At 34.4% G+C, this 21063-nt stretch overlaps 1 protein-coding gene across 2 annotated transcripts in view; it reads right to left on the bottom strand.

Moving 5' to 3' along the window:
* The window catches only part of phyhiplb (phytanoyl-CoA 2-hydroxylase interacting protein-like b), a 37722-nt gene that overhangs the window by 3461 nt on the left and 13198 nt on the right, over window positions 1–21063 (bottom strand). The window contains exons 1-4 of one of the 2 annotated variants that reach the window (XM_051124520.1): window positions 13075–13344; window positions 4527–4723; window positions 4212–4386; window positions 2610–2727 (exon numbers count right to left, since the gene is read on the bottom strand). In XM_051124520.1, the coding sequence (XP_050980477.1) occupies window positions 2610–2727; window positions 4212–4386; window positions 4527–4723; window positions 13075–13099 (515 nt within the window). In that variant the 5' untranslated portion in view covers window positions 13100–13344. Of the gene's footprint in view, window positions 1–2609; window positions 2728–4211; window positions 4387–4526; window positions 4724–13074; window positions 13345–21063 lie in introns of those variants that run through there. The other variant, XM_051124519.1, reaches the window with a different exon arrangement.

Raw genomic sequence — 21063 nt, forward strand, 5'->3', positions numbered from 1 at the left:
TAGTAATATGCATTGTTAAGAACTTCATTTGGACAACTTTAAAGGCAATTTTCTCAATATTTTAATTTTTTTGCACCCTCAGATCCCAGTTGTATCTCGGCCAAATATTGTTCTATCATAGCAAACCTTACATTAATTGAAAGCTTATTTATTCAGCTTTCAGATGATGTATACATCTCAGTTTGGAAAACTGACCCTTATATACTGGTTTTGTGGTCCAGGGTCACATATAGGTTTGGAATGACAGGATGAGTAAATTATGATATTTTGATATTTTTATTTGTCTTTTCTCCCACCGAAATAGAAAATTGGTAATTCTGACTTTTTATCTCAGAGTTTTGACTATATAATGATTTAATGTCTCACAATTGTGACTTTGATTCTCAGAATTGTGAGATTATATCTCACAGTTCAGACTTATTTTCAGAATTGTGTTTATAACTCTATATTTGACTATATTCTGACTATATTTTCTAGCAATAACCTTACAAAAAAGTTCTCAAAATTGCAAGATTATCTCATAATTTAAACTTTTTCAGAATTCTGTTTTCATAACTCACAATTCTGACTTTATTTCTGACAGTTCTGAGTTTATATCTTCCAATTATCTTGAAATAAGTTCTCAGAATTCCAAGTTTATATCTTACAATTTGGACTTTTAAAACACAATTCTGACTATTTCTCGCACCTCCAAGTTTATATATTGCAATTACTTTGCAAAAACATTCTCAGAATTGCAAGTTTTAAACTTAATATGTGACCCTGGACCACAAAACCTTTTTTTAAGTCTTAAGTAGCATGGGTATATTTGGAGGAATAGCCAACAATACATTATATGGATCAAAATTATCAATTTTTCTTTTATGCCAAAAATCATTAGGATATTAAACAAAGATCATTATCCATGAAGATATTTTGTAAATTCCCCACCATAAATATATAAAAATATTTTTTTTTGATTAGTAATTTGCATTACTAAGAACTGCATTTGGACAACTTAAAAGCAATTTTCTTAATATTTTAATTTGTTTGCACCTTCAGATTACAGATTTTCAAATAGTTGTATCTCAGCCAAATATTGTCATATTCTAACAAACCATATATAATAGAAAGCTTACTTATTCAGCTTTCAGATGATGTATAAATCTCAGTTTCAAAAAATTGACCCTTATGTCTGGTTTTGTGGTCCAGGGTCACATATCTCGCCATTCCAAGTTAATGTCTTGCAGTTATCTCACAAAAAAGAACTGGTAGATGTTAAATCAAAATAAATCAGAATTGCAAGAAATAAAATTACAGTGACCTTTTTTTTTAATTCTGTAATCCATAACAACCACTTTTTTATGCAAATTATCATTAACTGTATTCTGATTAATTCTCATTCTGATTAGAAATGTTTTTCTTTCCTGCTATCACCTCAGAGTTTACATGCGATCTTTATTGTTATTGCGGTAAATAGAGCTGAAATAATATAAACAGGTTGAACCACTATCTGAAACGCATGATTTATAATCCAGATATCTAATCAAGTCAGTGTGAAATTAATATTTGAGTTGCACATGGGGTAAGTACAACAACAATAGACGTTCACTCACTGATGTGAAACCAAATTTAATTACTTTGAATAAAGCAAGACAATGAATACTGTAAATCTCACTGAAGTAAGATGAAGTGGTACATTCAGATAAATAAACTAGAGTGATATTAAAAATATAATCAATTCTGAAAGGAAATGTATGCCTCCTGCTTTAACTACTTCAGACTGCAGTGAGCCTTTTCAGATGGATTTAATTTGATTCCACTGTGCCTCTTGCATCTAAAATCATATTCACTTTATACTTAGAAAAACTCATTATAGATTTATTGTATCATCCTAGATGCATTAAATTCAACAGCACAAATTGTCTTTTCTCCTATAAATATAGATGTAATGGCCGTTTTCATCACATTCTACTATACATGACTGTATTAGTTAAATAGAGAAGACATTTAAATCACTGGAGTTGCATGAAAGTAAATTCAATGTTAGAAAGAAAAATCATTTGCAATAGAGAGAACATTTAATTTTTTTTTAACAAGGATTTGAAGGGTTTCTAATATGACAAAAATGAATATTCATATGAAATGAAAACTATCATCACTTACAGTATTTAGCCTCATGTTGTTCTAAACCTGTGTAACAAAGAGTGATTCTGAACAATATCCTGGACCTTTTTCTAATTATGAAAGTGAATTGGGACTGATTTGATACCAGTGGTGCAAATGGCTACTTCACACGTCTCATGAACAATCTTCACTGACAACAAACCTGAAGCAACATATTTTCACAGTTCTATGTTTAAGAGCTATTATAAGTGGAAAAACAACTAATTCTCACACAAATTTATGACTTGGAATTTAATAATTGAAGTCATATGGCCTTTTTTTGTCTTTTTGAAGTTTACAGACCTAGGCCACATTTCTTACTGTAGAAAACATCATCAGGGAAGTTCTTCAGAATTGCACCTATTGTGTTTGTGTTCACATAAAAAGGTGTCTTAGAGGTCACAGAGGTTTGAAGGTGACTGTTTCGTTAATCATTTAGTGTTGCTATCCCTGTAGAAACATACCTTGCGTGGTCAAAGTACTCTTTGTGTTGGTTTCGATAAAAGACGGAGAACCGCAGCATTCTGCCGGCAATGACCTCTGCTTTCTCCAGCAATTGTGTGAGATGAACAGTGGAATAATCTGTACATACAAACAAACAAACACATATAAGTATTGAAGAGATTCACCATGTGCTAATAACAGCTTAAATAAGTTCATGGAGGTCATAGCAACAATACTTTAAAGCAGGGATTCCCAATCTTTTTTGTCCGCCAGACCTCTTAAACTTTAAAAAAATAATTACATAAAGTACCCCCAGAAAAAAAGCTGCATAGACAGTAACACAACTTTAAGGCCCAGAAAGGTAGTAAGGACATCATTAAAATAGTCCATGGGACATCAGTGGTTCAAACTTAAAGGAGAATTTCACTTCCAGAATAAAAATTTACAGATAATTTACTCACCCTCTTGTCATCCAAGATGTTCAAGTCTTTCTTTCTTCAGTCGTAAAGAAATTGTTTTTTGAAGAAAACATTTCAGGATTTCTCTCCATATAGTGGACCTCTATGGTGCCCCTGAGTTTGAACTTCCAAAATGCAGTTTAAATGCGGCTTCAAACAATCCCAAATGCGGTTGTAAACGATCCCAACCAAGGAAAGAAGGGTCTTATCTAGCGAAACGATCGGTTATGTATGTATGTTGAAAAACTTGCATCTCATTTCCTTTTCCAACTTCAAAATCATCCTACATTGCTATTTTACCTTTTTTGTAAAGGGTGTTTCAGCTTTTTGTGTATGTTCACTTTGTAAACACTGGGTCGGTACTTCTGCAGCGATGTAGGACAATTTTGATGCTTCAGGAGAAAATGAGATGAACTGCCTTGAACTGGAATACATAGAGTTCATGCAGAGACGCAGACAAGATGAGCATTTGAGGTTAAAAAGTATATAGATTGTAATTTTTTTATTTTTTTTATTTTTTTAGAAATAACCAATCATTTCACTAGATAAGACCCTTCTTCCTTGGCTGGGATTGTTTAGAGCCCTTTGAAGCCACATTTAAACTGCATTTTAGAATTTCAACTATATGGAGAAAAATCCTAAAATGTTTTCCTCAAAAAACATAATTTCTTATGACTTAAGAAAGAAAGCAATCTTGGATGACAAGGGGGTGAGTACATTATCTGTAAATTTTTGTTCTGGAAGTGAACTTTTCTTTTAATTTTATGAAACTCTGAGAATACTTTTTGTGATTAACGACTATTCAACAATTTCTTCTCTTTTGTGTCTTTGACTCACGTTCACGTGTGGTACTACCTTTCAGGGCCTTGAAGATAGTAGTTACATTGCTGTCTATGCAGGGTCAGAAAGCTCTTCGGATTTCATCAAAAATATTTTAATTTGTGTTCTGAAGATGAATGAAGGTCTTACAGGTTTGTAACATTGTGATGGTGAATAATTAATGAAAGAATTTTCATTTTTGGGTGAACTATCCTTTTAAATTGCAACATTTGATTTGCACTAAGCTACATCATGATTATTGTGCTGCCCTATTTATTTATTTTTACATGTACATGCATTTATTTTTCCATTTATTTTAATTTTTCATTTGAATGTGCTTCTCACCGGCTGTACAGAATTCAATGATCTCGCTCCATTCCGACACGGCGTAGTCTCCATCACCCTGTTTGGACGCGGTCTGAACGGCCACGGTGTATTCGGTGCGTGGACTCAGGAACCAGTGTCCTCGCACTGTCATGGGCAGAGGAACTGCTTTTGCTACCAGTTTAGTGGGGACATCCTAGAGGAGACAGATAATGAATGAGACTGGGCAATCATGTTCTTGCAGTTCTCTTTCTGCAAACACATGAACCTGAGAACATTAATGAATATCAGCTTTTGCCTACAACAGGTCAGATCAGCATGTGGCTGTAAACATACCTTGTGTTTGAACTTGTTGGCATTCTTGTTTTCTTTCTTGTTGAGGTCGATGAAGTAGTGTGTGATGCGTTCCTTGGACCTGGCGTCCATATCCCAGCAGATCTTAAAGGAGTCGCATGTGATGTTGCTGATTTTGATGTTCTGGGGAACGGGAAGTTCCTCCATCTCGGCAATGCCGCTGTCCAGGGACTTGTTTCCTGAAAGACACAGATAGAGAGATGTTGGGAGAGAGAACAGACAGTCTGAAGAAACTCTTTAAGGAAGATGCATTTTGCCTTATTTTGTCAACCTAAAAGTGGATAAAACTGTCTTTCAGAAGATATCCTTTACCAAAAAGAAGTATATTTTTTAGAAGTTTATTTCATTAAGTATATTACATTTTGAACAAAAAGCTAAGAAAAGAATATGAATTGGATTCAGAATGATAATTTAAACTGATGATCTGATGATTGTGTTAGATTACATGTGGAAGCATCTGTTGTTTCGGTTTCTTCTTCACTTGTGTTTTGGAAATTCTGTACAGAAGATGTGTAATAGCACCTCGTACCGTATAACAATGAAAACATGAATTTTCGCAGCACAGGTACAGCTTATATTTACACTTTTTCAAAGTGTAAGTCAAGTATACTTAAATGTCATTTTAGGTATAATTTTGAGATGTACATAAAGCACATTTCTGAGAAGAACATAAAAAATTGATACATTCCTATTTTAAGTTTAAAAGAAGTAACATTGACGATTAATCATGTATTCAGGGGCGTGTCCCAATTTTTGTCCAATCAGATGCTCTCTAGAATAAGAATGTCCCTCCCCTATACCACCTTTCTCTGGCTAGAAATAGCAAGTGTCAAGTCATCTCTGAGTTTGATATTATTCTGACACATTATTTTCTCCTCTGTTGCAAGATATAAGCAAGCACAGCACATTTACTGCATGTAAAATGATGAACTAGCAGCTTAATCTAATAAAATATTAATAAAATAGTGAATAATGTATGTTTTATACCCTTAGTATAAATAGTATTTTTACATTACAGTGACATGAGATGCATAATTAGGTTTACTTGGAAACAACAAGTATTTAATAATTAATTTACCTTGTGCATCTAACAGATTGTTTACATATTTATCAATTTCCAGTATGCTTGACAATTCAAATTGTTGCATGAAAGATAAAATATATGAGATTTCATACCTGGAACACCCTATAATGACAAACTGTCCAGGTAAAATGTTGAAAAAAATGTTGATGACTCATTAAGCACTCAGGGGAGTATCCAAATTTCTGTCCAATCAAATGCTCTCTAGAATAAGAATGTCCCTCCCATTTATACACGTAAGTAGTAGGTTCATGTAAACACAAGAAAGAGTCTTTTTATGTACAGCAAATGTTTTCATGAGAGCATTCCCTGTCTGAGTACTACTAGCAAACACTATCACGACTGACTGCAAGACTGCAAGATGTGCCACAGGGCAAAATAGTGAAGTGCTTTTAGAAAACTGGGTCATTTAATCCATGATGAGTGTTGATGGAAGTGCAGTGGAAGTAGAATTCAGTAGGTGCAGCTAGATTCAACTAGATTCCAGTGAGCAAGAACAGTTTTGTGGTACTTGCTTATGCAATACTCACCACCACAATGCTAATGGTTGCTTTGACTTTGCTAGGTGGTAAATTCAAAAGAACCCAATTAAAAAATCTCCATGTTTGGCTCAGGTCCCTCCTTCATAGGCATATTTACGTTTGTATGTCAGAGCAACATGCTCCTGCGTCAGCATTGTGGTACTCTCGTGAATGTGCATCGAAGACTGATACGTTAGAGATTAAATTGTTGCATAAAGTCATTATTTTTGTTTTCTTTCTGCACAAAAAGTATTCTTGTAGCTTCACAAAATTTCGGTTGAACCACTGATGTCACATGGAGTATTTTAACAATGTCTAATGTCTATGCAGTGTCAAAAGCTCTTGGTTTTAATCAAAAATATCTTAATTTGTGTTCCAAAGATGAACAAAGGTCTTACAGGTTTGGAACGACATGAGGATGAGCAATTAATGACAGAATTTTCATTTTTGGGTGAACTAACCCTTTAAGATTAAGCAGTAAGGCTCACCAATCAGTAATTATTGAGCTTTTGTTTGTGTTATGATTTGATTAATCATCAACTGCTCAACTGGATTTGCTGGAAAATTCTTTGGTTGATTCATGCTTTTAAATTTAGTAGACTTCCAGACTACAAATCACATATTGCACTACAAATTGCAATCACTATGTGTGGCTTTTTATCATGTAATCAACACACTGCACAATCAGAACCACCTCAGAGCATTTTCCTTTCAGCTCTGAAATCATTCAGAAGACAACATAATCATCAGTGAGACCTGTAGAAGGTCGAATCAGCAAAACAGCTTCCAGCCCTAAATGAAAACTAGCACACAGCATGACAACACCACAGTGTCTAGCCTCTTCAGTTCAGAGGCAGGGAAAATTAGTAATTTAATGAATTATCTATCTATCTATCTATCTATCTATCTATCTATCTATCTATCTATCTATCTATCTATCTATCTTTGTGTGTATATACAGTATATACGTATACATATGAAGAGCCATACAAGCCATAATTCATTCTGCTGCTCTCACACACTTACATTCTCCGTTCTCATACATATATTTTTGCTCTCATGGTCACATATGAAGAGTTCAGATGCAAAACCAGCTAAATCCATCTGACGTCTTTCTTTAAAAAATGCATTTTTATCAGGCTCAGATGTATAGGTTTCTATGTAAGTACCGGTACTTCTGATTGAGCTGAGGCTGGTATTTTAGCGAGTTCGAAGAAAAAGTATTTGATGGACGTATAATATGTGTCAGGAGCATTCACTCAGTATCATTATCTCATTTTTGACCGAGATGGCTTTTAGCTGGTTTTGCATCTGAACTCTTCATATTTTAATGCACACATTCGTACATTTTCCTCTTATGCAAATGTATTCAAAGCATACATTTAATATTATAAAAAAAAAACAGTGTAAGAAAAAAATGCATATGTCTAAAGATATATATTACTTTATTTTATCTTTTATTTTGTTATTTTCTCCACTGTTACAAGATAAAAGCAAGCACATGTACTGCATGTAACATGTTGAACTTCAGCTTAATCTGATAACATATTAATAAAATAATGAATAATGTATGTTTAAACACTTATTAGATTTTAGATTTATATATATATATAAATACAAATTATATATATTATATATATTACAGTGTCATAAAATGACTAAAAAAGTTATATTTAGAAACAACAAATATTTCATTTTTAATTTAACTGGAGCATCTAACATATTGCATATTTAGTCCAAATTTCCATTAGCTATACTGGATATACATTTCATATTTCATTTGGAATTGTAGTATGAAGAAAGTACTAATTTTACTTGAGACTAATATCTTGTAATGATAAATTCACAAAGATATTTCAGGCAAAAATATGCAATTATAAAATAAATAAGTATATAAATAAACATAATTATCACCCAGTGTGAAGCCTCATTCACACATGCTGCTATTTCTGATTTGATTTCTAAGCTGTAAAACACACACATACACACACACACACACACACACACACATATATATATATATATATATGGGTAGTTAACAAATAGCCAGTAAATTTTTTTTTTTTTTTGTAAAAGACCATTGTTGAAAAAGAAATGTATATATTTATGTAGTGTGAAGTCTAATCAATACTATCAATTTGTCCTATGGTGAATGCTGAAAATGATCAAAAAAGAATAAAAAGGAGTATTTAATTATTTAAAAAGCTTTTTAAAGAGACCTTCTCCTCTGGTGTGACACATTTGTCCTGTGGTGCAACATAACAGGCGTCACACCAGAGGACATTTCTGTCACACCAAAGGACGTTTCAGTCTTTTGTGTCAATTAATGACCTTGCTATTCAGAACAAGCCTGTCATTAGCTGTTTGCAAGACCCATTTGCATTATTTTCCATGATTAATGTAGTTTAACATACAGTTTTTAATTAAAAAATATAACTTAGGGGTGTCACACCATAGGACAACAAAATGTCACACTTTTGTAGAGACAAAAATTGATGATGTGCACACATCATGGGATTGACAAGGGGGCTTCAGTAACACAACCATGAATGGGGTCCTTCAACTAATAAAAGTTTTTTCTGAAATTGGCCGATTTAAAATCAGGATATGGTGTCACACCATAGTTTTCAGAGACAAAATGTTTCAAGTTCCTACACTTTCAGAAATATATGGATGAAAAAAAAAAGATTGCCATTTACTAAAATAGACACTTGTACAATTACGCCGGAGGTATTTATTAACATTTTTATGCTTTTCTTTTTCATTTATAAAAGTTGTAATTTATTGAACCATGCTTGAGACAGTTACTCCATAGGACAATTTTCACATTTGGCTCAAAAGGGTAAAATAAAAATCAAATAACTCTGCAGCTTTTATAACAACAGTTCCATGTAGGACAAAGAAATGTTTAATGATTTACAATGATTTATGTTTTAAATAACGACAATATTAATTATTTTTTTCTTGTGGGAAAGATAAAAATACACACACACACACACACACACACACAATCTCCCTACCAATTGATGAGTAAAAACAAACAGAAGTTGACTTGACAGCATATGTCAAGAAACTAGAAAAATTATTTAGCAGTCTTACAAATACAATACCCTTTGGCATCTTGGCATTTTTAAAACCGTTAGAGGCACAAATACCATGTTTTTGTTGTCCAAAGTAATAGATTTGCTTCCTGAACATTAAATGCCATTAAATTAATTACTAACAATGATTAAAATTTTAAACATATGAAATATCTGTATTCCCCCATTTATGCGGTGGTTTTAGCTTGCACAGTCTCTGAAGTACTCATCTGAATCTAACAATTAAAATCATGCAACAATATCATAATTTTTCTACAGTTCCTATTCAACAAATTGTATGAAAAATATTTTAAATTATCAAATAAATAATTGTTGTGTGTTTTGCATTAAATTCTTTTATTGCATGAATTTCCTCAATTAAAAAAAAAAAAGCCAAACATTCACACTCATTTAGTATTCAGCAAGGTCAGCCAAGGTTATTGTAAAATTAAATTACCAAATAAATATGTTTTAGAGAAACAAATATGTGAAATATAAGTTTGTCAATAACTACAAGCCAGCAGTTCCCAAACTAGCCACATTTCAGTAGCAGAGTTGCAAAAATTACTTCAGTAACAAAGTTTGACCTCCCAAATTTGACGATCAAGTTTAAGCACAAATTCTTTTGACTCTTTGTTCAAAATAAGACCTACAACAGTCCCTAAAATGTGTCTGGTATACTGTGCATTTGAACCGAGGAGGCTTAGCTATTCAAACACTAACCCTAAACTCTGTGTGTCCTGGCGCCAAGGTGGCCCGTCCATTCAGTCCAGCTCTATAGGGAGACACGAATGAATGAACTTAAAAGAAAGCGAGCAAAAAAAAGCCAGAGAATGCCTGCGGGATTGGTACGCAGACACATTACCTGCCCAGTCAGCTAAAACCGGTGTGTAAACACACACCAGAGAAAGAGAGATGAAGGCAGTCGAGTCAAAACTGGAGAAGCACCATAAGGGAGACGTCCTCCTGTGTCTCTTCAGATGCAGCGTTATAGATGAGCGAGCTCCTCTCAACCACCAGAGAGAGGCTGAATGAATGATTCATAGGCAAACCCCTTACTGTAGCTCCCAGCGCTGAATCATTTCTTGTTTTATCTCTCGCCTGCACTATGCGTTCTCAGAACAAAGACTCAGGATAACAAGAGATCGCCTACGTTAGGGAGGAGCGCTCTGACACCCGCTACTGTCTCACTGGTATACGCTATTATCTCAGCTGAGAATTACTTGTGGAACACTTTGTTACTTTCAAATGCAAAATGAAGAACTTGTTATGTGGTAGTTCTATCACAAGTGTTTCTACTTCACAACCAGAGGCTCTGAGAGACAAGAGAATAAGAAAGTCTACTTGTTTAGTGCAATTACTGCGATTGGTTTGTGCAGTTTCCAGGATCAAGTAGCTGTAAGATGTTAAATGTAGAGCAGCACATGTCTCCTAACACAAACCCACACGGCTCATATTAAATTCAAAATTGAATTCAAAATAAAAAACATTTAAAATTAGTTTTTAAAGTACATTTACATAATGTGGATGGGATGGATGGAAGGTTTAAAATGTTGTTTCAAAAGATTTTTCAAATAAATGCTGCAAGTTTATATTCATCAGGAAAATGAATAACTGTAATATCTCTATACAGTTTCTATATACAACCATTTTCAGCACAACCAACTTTTTTTAGGACCACTATGAGTTTTATTTTTTATTATAATTATTTTAATGTCTGTGCAAATACTCTTTGAACTTTAATAATGCTAATAATTATAATTATAATATAAAAATATAGTAACATATTCCTTTTTTGTGCAAATTCTCATTGACTTAATAATGCTAATATTTATTTATTTATTTATTTATTTATTTATTCACTCACCATTACATTATTTTTATTACTGTTAGATACATATTCCCTTTTTTGTGCAAATGTTCATTGACCTTTAACATTAATAATAATAATTATTGTTATTATTGTTTATTTATTTAAATTATAATTTTAATTTTCCATGACATTATTTTTATGACTGCTGGGAACATATTCCTGTTTGTGTACTAATTCTCATTGATTTTTAACAGGAATAATAATATTAATATTAATAATAATAATAACAACAATAACAACAAAATAATATTAATAACATTAATAATAATAATAATAATAATAATAATAGTAATTAGTATTATTATGTATTAATTAATTCATTACATTATTTAATATAAAATAAAATAAAATTAATAGTTGTTATTTTTTATTATTATTGTTATTATATTTTGATTTTAATTTTAATTTTAATTAAAGTTTTCCATGACATTATTTATATGACTGTTAGAAACACATTCTCGCTTGTGTGCAAATTCTCATAGATTTTTAATTTTAATAACAATTATTATTTACTTACTTACTTACTTACTTACTTATTCATTCAGTCATTCCATGACATTTTTTTTCATAACTGTTAGGAACATTTTCACCATTTTTGTGAAAAAAAAAAAAAATATATATATATATATATATTATTTGAGAGAATAATATTTCCCAATAGTAAATAAAAATATATATATATAAAAAAGGCTTAAATTATAATCAATAGTTGCTGTTGTTATTATTTATTATAATTATTATGGGGAAAACTATGACATGTTGTGGACATGTTTTTTAACATAAATAAAAAGCTCTGTGCAGATCTGTATTCATTAAAAATCATACTTTAAGTCGCCATTCACAAATAATTCCACCTCTGACGTAACCTGATTATGAAATTTTAAAGTACCAAGAAGCAATGTTGCATATAAAAATGCCATCAGTGACGTTTATCCAAAAACATTACTGCAAGGACACCGTTGTGGCATGCCGTAACTCAAATTACACCTAAAAAGCCTTAAGAGGATCAAAACGCCAAACTGCTCACAATTTAGATTCTCTGTGGAGGGGGGAAAGAGAGTAATCTCAGGCTTAATGGACAAAAAGCCATGACTACGCCACATCTTTCTGATTATGCCAAAAACTCACAGATGGCATAAAATCCTATATATATATAGTACCAGTCCAAACTTTGCACACACATTCTAATTCCTTAATATTACTATTTTGCATAATAGCATAATATTCTATATAATGATAATAATCACAAAATTATTATTATTATTATATTTGGCTGAATTTATATTTGTACACAAAGCTAAGCATTTGAACATATATGTTTAAATGTATATGTTTTGTATTTATTGTATATGTTTACAGCATGTATAATAGCACATAGGCATGCAATAGTGAATGACAACTCAAGCCGCACTAACTTTGTCATCTAGAATCATTGTCAAAAATCCAGACACACAGTCATGCTTAGCAAAGCCTCAGTTGCTATACACTAGGAATGGAAAACACTTCTAATTTCGTCTTTTCTCCTTGTAAGGACATCTGAATGGGTCGCTATGAAGCCATGGGGGACAACCTCCTTCTCCCTGAAGAGTGCTGTTGAAATCTCCATCCACGATTAGGGTTAGTGTGGTTACTCTTATGTTATGTTACTTACTACTCTATCAGTTGTGTAACTTAAATGAAGACGCTTATCTACGTAAATGAATCCTTAGCAACAAAAACATTTCTTTCTCCATCCTTCCATTATTACTGCATCAATAATATCTTCTGCTGGCTTTAATGGCTCTAAAATAAACTGCCCTCTCCTTTCAAAGATATCATCAGTAATCCATTAACACAAAGAACTCAATAATTACATTTCTGGAAAAGAAATATACTGAAGATGAAGCATTGAAGCGCTATCCTTTCATTAAAGGACTCGTTATTTATCAGTCACAAGGTCATAGCATCTGTTTCACTAATGAGCACAGATACTCACTCTGGCTTTCATCCGCTCTCCGCATCCGGTTCCAGGTAATCTTTGTTCACAACAGACTAGAAAAACAACTGGTGATGTGAAAGCCTAAGCCTCTGGGAGATTATATCCGAGGACAGAAACCGCTACCATTCGGACAGACGCTGTCCTCTCATGGACTCCTTCAGGCAGGAGCAGCAGGTTTGTGTAATGTATTCGCTAAGGCTAGTGGACATGGTCTCCTGCCCAGTCCCAGCGTATTGACCCATCTCCAACGCACCCTGAGCCTAAAGCGCACGCTATTGGCTTAGAGCAGCTTTAGTGTTTGTTGTACAAGCCTAGCACACTCCCATAGGAGGAGCCCGGATTATGTCATCCGCTGGACTCAGTGACTGACCGCGGGTCAGCACTGGTCTGAAATTTCAGAGCGATGAGGGAAGGAGAGAGAGAGATAGAGAGTCTCTCAGTTGGGTAATCTGGTCACCCGCTCCCATTAGGAAAGGGAAAAATATCTTTTGAAGTTGTGAATTCCAACCTCCCCTTCATCATGCCGTTTGCACTGTCTGTCATTTTTCCAAAAGATGACATCATTCATGTAACGGATGTCAGTGTATTAGAGATTATTTTCTATTGCGGTAAGAGGAGTCTGTCTGTTCTGTGAATGTGACACTGACATTTTCACAGTAAGTGACAGACATTCCATAAAGATATCATAGCTTCTGACACCTCCGGTTATAACGAGAAGAAGAAAGTTTGTCAAGATAAGTTATAAATGTTGGTTTGACACTGCCTTGCCTGGAAGATTACAGAATGTTACTTTAAAGGTTAAAGGGACAGTTCACCCAAACATAAAAATTCTGTCATGAATTAGTCACCCTCATGTTGTTCCAAACCCGTAAGACCTTCGTTATAACTGTAATGTTATAAAGCAAGAATACTTTTTGTGTGCGAAGAAGACAAAAAATAATGACTATTGTACAATTCCTTCTCTTCCGTATTTTTATACATACACCCTGCAGAATCTGCAAAATCTTAATTATTTTACCAAAATAAGAGGGATTATTTTTTATTTTGTACTGACCTGAATAAGATATTTCACATAAAAGACGTTTACATATAGTCCACAAGAGAAAATAGCAAATTTATAAAAATGACCCTGTTCAAAAGTTTACATATGCTTGATTCTTAATACTGTGTTGTTACAAGAATGATCCACAGCTGTGTTTTTTGTTTAGAGATAGTTGTCCATGCGTCCCTTGTTTGTCCTGAACAGTTAAACTGCCTGCTGTTCTTCAGTAAAAATACTTCAGGTCCCACAAATTCTTTGGTTTTCAGCATTTTTGTGTATTTGAAACCATTTCAACAATGACTGTATGATTTTGAGATTCATCTTTTCACACTGAGGACTCATATGCAGCTATTGCAGAAGGTTCAAACGCTCACTGATGCTCCAGAAGGAAAAATGATGCATTAAGAGCCAGGGGGTGAAAACTTTTGAACAGAATGATGTGTACATTTTTCTTATTTTGCCCAAATATCCTTTTTTTTTCCCATTTAGTACTGCCCTTCAGAAGATATTTTCATGTTTCCCAGAAGACAAAATAAGGTAAATTTACCCTGATCTTCAAATTCAAAAGTTTTAACCCTTCAGTTTTCACCCCTTAATGCATCGTGTTTCCTTCTGGAGCATCAGTGAGTGTTTGAACCTTCTGTAATAGTTGCATATGAGTCCCTCAGTTGTCCTCAGTGTGAAAAGATGGATCTCAAAATCATACAGTCCTTGTTAGAAAGGGTTTAAATACACAAAAATGCTGAAAAACCAAAGAATTTGTGGGACCTGAAGGAACAACTATCACTAAAAAAACAAAAAAAAAAAAAACCAGCTGTGGATCATTCAGGTAATAACACGATATTCAGTTCAGTACAAAATAAAAAATAAAATGCATTTTATAGTTTGTATGATCCCTCTTATTTTGGTAAACTAATTCATATTTTGAGAGCTCACTGAATTTAAGTGTGGTGTTGTGATAGGATTGCACATTTCAAGCATGGTATTGTGGAAGAATTGCACCTTTCTAATAAGTCAGTTTTTGAAATTTCATGCCTACTAGATATTCCACAGTCAACTGTAAGTGGTATTATTGGAAAGTAGCAGGTTTTAGGAACAGCAGCAACGAAGCAAAAAACCACATAAAGTCACAGAGCGGGTCATCGAGAGCTGAGGTGCATGGTGCATGAAAGTCTCCAACGCTCTGCTGATTCCTGAGGTGGAGAGTTTCAAACTTCCACTGGCTTTAAAGAGATAGTTCACGCAAAAAGGAAAATTCTGTCATTAATTACTCTCATGTTGTTCCAAACCTGTAAGATCTTTGTTAATCTTCAGAACACAAATTAAGATACTTTTGATGAAATCTGAGAGCTTATCCCTGCATAATCAGCAATGCAACTATCACGTTCAAGGGCCAAAAACATAGTAAGGACATTGTTAAAATAGTCCATGTGACATCAGTGGTTCAACCGTAATTGTATGATGTTATGAGAGTACTTTTTGTGTGCAAAAAAAACAAAAATAATGACTTTATTCAACAATTTCTTCTCTTTCGTGTCAGTCTTCAACATGCATTTACAAGAGTACCAGGATGCATCCATGTGCATTCTTGCAAACAAAGCGCATGTGGGTTCTACGTCAAAATGCCAGCTCCTGTGTCAGCTTGTGAATGCATGAGTGTTTTACGAATATGAGCAAAGGTCTTTCGGGTTTGGAACGACATGAGGGTGAGTAATTAATGACAGAATTTTCATTTTTGGGTGAACTATCCATTTAATATCAGCATAAAAACTGTGGCTGGAGCTTCATGCAATGGATTTCCATGGCAAAATAGCTACATGCAAGCCTCACATCATTAAGTACAATATCAAGCGTCAGATGCAGTGGTGTAAAGCATGCCTCCACTGGACCCTGGAGAGGTGGAAACCTGTCCTCTTTCAGTTTGGCATTCTGTTTGGTGAGAATGTTTTTTGGCAAATGCCAGTAGATTGTTACCTGCCTGACTCCATTGTGCCACCTGTAAAGTTGGTGTAAAGGGGTTGTTTTTCAGAAGTTGGGCTAGGCCCCTTACTTCCAGTGAAGGGAATTTGCAATGCTTCAGCATACCGAGACATTTTGGACAATGCTATGCTCTCAACTTCATGGGAACAGTTTGATGAAGACCCCAGTGCATGAAACAAGGTCGGATAAGTGTGGTGTGAAAGAACTTGACTGATCCGCACAGAGCCCTGACCTCAACCCCATCAAATACCTTTGGGATAAACTGAAACTGAGATTGTGAGCCAGTCAGACAGTTCTACATCAGTGCCTGACCTCACAAATACTCTACTGGATGAATAGGCAGAAAAATCCCACAGAAACACTCAAAATTCTTGGAAAGCTTTTTCAGAAAAGTGAAAGCTGTTAAATGTCTATATACTTAGAATGCAATCTAAAAGTCCCTATTGGTGTAATGGTAAGGCGTCCCAAAACTTTTGTCCGTACTGTGTTATATGGATAGATAGGAACTTTACCCCACACAAAATAAGGCCTCACAATGACGACATCCGCTGGCATCCTCACATGACCAGACAACAATGGACAGAGAGAACGCATGAAACCGCAGACAATGGGCATTTTCATCCTCAACATTCTCTGGTGGGCCACTCCATGAGCCCCACAACACCCTCATTGAGCTCAAAAAGACCCTCAGCAGCCCTCCACCGCTCTGGAGCATGAGGAAAGAGAGGGACTGCTTTGTTGCATTCATCCTAATGAATAATAAACGGGAAACATGATGCAGGAACAGAGCCTTTTAATGAAACACTTGTGGATGAAACCCAAAGCCAAAGTTAAACGGCATCACTATCATTTGTATTTGAGCAGTACTATTGTTAGAGGAAAACCTGTGATGGGTGGATTATAAAACATGCAAAACAAAATCTATGATGACTACATGATAACATAACACACTGACTGAACCTGGCTATCTATCTGCGTAGTCATGAATACCAAACACTGGCACTGGGAATTTACCGTAATATCCTGTAGTTTATGAAATGCTATAGCCTCACGGGTGATGTCTTGAAGCTACGGCCACCACTTCACTTTAATAAATCACACACAGAGCTCTTCCCCACATCCCAGTGGCTGTCCATGTTTATATAACCTCTCCTCCCTGAATTCCCGCTTAAGATGCAAGGATGATGGAGTTTAATATCTCCAGGGTGCGGGTATTACTGGACCACTCTTGTGTCTGAGGCAGCGCATTAAAGTTTCATCAGTCCTTGGTCCCAAGACTATAAATAGACCAGCATTTCATTCTTTAATGTGTTGAATCAGAGGGGAGCGATGCTGCAGAGATGAGATCTTCAGAGCTGTCTTACAGTGCAAATTCAATGACATATTGTTCATTTCGGTCAAGGAAGTGTTGACATGGGCGCTGACACGAAAACAGAGATGGAGAAATAAAAGTGCTAATTGTGCAGTGGAAGACACTGCAGCGTAAATGAAAATTCAGCTGCTGAAATGCAAAGCTCTGCAGTATAAACAAGAACCCAGAGGAATGTTTAATTGCTCAGAGTTTTCTCGTTCACAGCTCAACAGTCTTAAAGATGTTGTCTCATGTCTTTATCCTAAAATTGCTAGCAAAAAATAACGGATTCAATTGCTTGTAAATACATTTGTAAGGTCACAAGGGATTTCTATCCTAAATAAAAACTATTCTTTTGAATATTGTATTAATCAGTAATTCCTGAGAAAAATGTATAATGGTTTCTTTTCAACATTGATAATATTAGGAAATGTTTCTTGAGCATCAAGAAGACTGGGGTAATAATGCTAAAAATGATTGAGATATAAAATAGTTCTTTTAAATGGGAATATTTCACAATATTACTGTTTTAATGTATGTTTAATCAAGTAAGTGCAGTCTTGCATAAATAAATGAATAGGAAAAGGAGCTCATTAATTTATTACAACCAAGACCCCCTTAACAACTGCAAGGCCACATGCTAAAACACATTGAAAACACTTAGCAACAGGAAAGCAATAGACTGGTAACCACCCACAAGTTTCAATCTGTTTTAAATTGCCAATTTTCATGGCAGCCACAACTTTATTTCATGATTTTTATTACTTTGTTTGACCTTGCAGGTTATGTTGTCATTCTTATAACTATTTGAAGGGCTCAGCTGGTCTCTTGAGACCCAGCAGGACATTCTGATCTCAGGCAAGCAGAAACCGTATACAGACAGCATTAAATGCAGCCTGTCTTCCTTTGAGTTTAATGCATGAAGTCACATTTTCTCAAAGCTGTCAAGAATCAAAGGATCTTAAGCCATGGTAATTAAGCGAAACGCTTAATGATGCACTGCTTGAAATGCTCCTGAAGATTATTACCACTGTACTGGTCTCAGAGGGATTGGATTATTCTGTTAGAATGGCTGATTTCTTCTGTGTCTTTAGACCAAAGCTAAAGCATCATCAGAATGATGACAAGCGGTAAATGTGTGGACACATCCATTTTCACAGAGCTGTTTTGATGTTTGATGAGGCCACGAGTCATAAATAACTCTTGTAAGATATGCTTGTGTCTTAGCTGTGAGGTTTTCTGATGTAATGACATCGGTCAGTGTTTCAGGATATTTATGGGAACGTCACGTTTGTAGAACAATATTAGATCTTAGACTAATGCTTTACCCACATGAAATATCAAATAGATTGTAAAAATGTGTTATTTTGTTAGAAATATTTGTTTCTATCCATTTAATTCATTTTTAGCTCAATTTTCTTCATTGAAGTGATTGAAAAAAAGTGCAATGAAACACTTTAATTTGATCATGTCTGCACTATTTCACTACCAACAGAATTAAAAAAATAACGATCATTTTCAAACTGTTTTTCCAAACCAGAGTTTACACGAGTCCTAAAAAAATTAATTAAATTCAGATTGATCAAATTTTAGGCCATAAAAAGTATTAGGGTATGATGCATATTTTATTTTATTTTCCTCTAAATCACTAGATGGCACAAAAACATGGTGTAGCACTTTCCAAAACATCCGCTTTTTAAGATGCACGTGCAAATGTGGCTGATTCTTGAACATTCACTCACAGCAGCACAAAGCTGATTCTCTGCTAATTGTATCTAATATTTGATGTTTTTAAAAAGTTGTAGATTTAAGTAGCAAATCAGAATCGCTAAATAAATAGCACAAACTTTGCTAAGTAATTGATTGTCAACTTATCAACCCTATGCTGGTGAGACTTTTACAATGTATGATTGCAGAAAATACATGTTTGTATTGAAAATTTAAGGAGCAACAAACTGTGTGTGAAAATAAATCATGCAAGTGGATTATTTTGTTAAAAAATGAGGTGGCAAGGGGGACCTTTTACCCCACACATAGGCATAGCAAAAAAGCACATTTTTTCTTAAGGTGTGCCTTTAGCCCCGTTGTAGCCTACATATCTAGTCAAGTAAAACTGAATGAAGATGAGTACAAGTGCTTGATAAAGTCTGAAAGTTTGAAAAGGTTGAAAGTTTCAAATGTTAACATGTTTTAGCACAGTGCCAGCATGTTTTATCATATTGCTAAAACAATTTAACATGTTGCTAGCATGTTAATAACAAGTTTTATTGCGTTGCTTCCTTGTTTCAACACATTTTCACACATTGGTAGCATTCGTTAGCAACATGTTCTAATATGTTTTAACATATTTTTTTAATAAGTTGGAGGTAGTAAAGCACATTTCAAAATAAGAGTCAGAGTGTATTTTGGGGTTGTTTGTAATTAAAATTCAATTAATTCAACGTAAAACTCTCTTTGACCCACCCTGTCACAGGAAGAAAAGACTTAAAGGGGTCATCAGAAGCCCATTTTCCACAAGTTGCTATGATTCTTTAGGGTCTTAATGAAAGGTCTATAATATACTTTGGTTAAAAATTCTCAATGGCAGTGTAAAACAACACCTTTTTTACCTTGTCAAAATGAGCTCTGCAAAAATCAACCCATTCTGATGGATTGTTCCTTTAAATGGAAATGAGCTCTGCTCGCCCTGCCCCTCTTTTCTCTCTGTGGAGATTGTTTACTTTATCCGCATTTAGCGCGTTTAGCCGCGAAACTTGCTAACTATGATTTGCGCAAACATAGATGCATTTATGTAGATCGGGAGGCACATTTCCTTCTCAAACAAATGCAATCCACTGCATCTTCAGCGGCTCAGATGTTGGGAGTAAATGAGGACCACTATGTTCATTAATACATCCAGCAACACAACACCTCAATCGGAGATATTCTTGTCTAACTTACATCCCTGCTCCGGCATCAAAACAATGGAGGTCGGACTGTTACAGCTGATCTGAGGTAAGACGCTCATGTCAATCAACTATCGTGGGAGCGGCCTCTGTCTGTGTGACGCCACAACGACAGGCATCTGAGAATGGCTCGATTTGAAAAACGTGATATTATTTTAACAGATTAATTAAAAACCACTGCATGGATTTTTATCATTATAGGGTAGATGTGTACATACACTGTCAACACACATTAATGTTCAAACAACATGGAAAAGTGAACTTTGCACCCGATGAGCCCTTTAAAACATTAACATATTTAATGTACAGATTTTACTAGTATCTCCATAATTTGTTTATTGCTTCTCTTTAAACACATTTTTATTCCATCAGCACAATCCACAAGTTGATAATTCATACATATTGTCATATTAGTAAATAGTCTAATTTCAATACGTTTATATTTAATAAAACATTGCATTAACCCTGTTTTTATGGGTCAGTTCTGTGTGGTGATACATTATTCATTTTATTTGATGAGATTTTTAAAAATTGCTTTAAGAAACTTTAAAAGATACTCAGCTAACACTCCCCTGCCTCGTTGTAATTTTAGATTTTCTTTTTATAAACATACACTACCCTTTTGACCACTAATGTCAAGTTCTGTCATGAAACTCCAGATGGCGCAA

This window comes from Labeo rohita, chromosome 12 (assembly GCF_022985175.1).
Source record: "Labeo rohita strain BAU-BD-2019 chromosome 12, IGBB_LRoh.1.0, whole genome shotgun sequence".
In the NCBI taxonomy this organism is placed as follows: domain Eukaryota; kingdom Metazoa; phylum Chordata; class Actinopteri; order Cypriniformes; family Cyprinidae; genus Labeo; species Labeo rohita.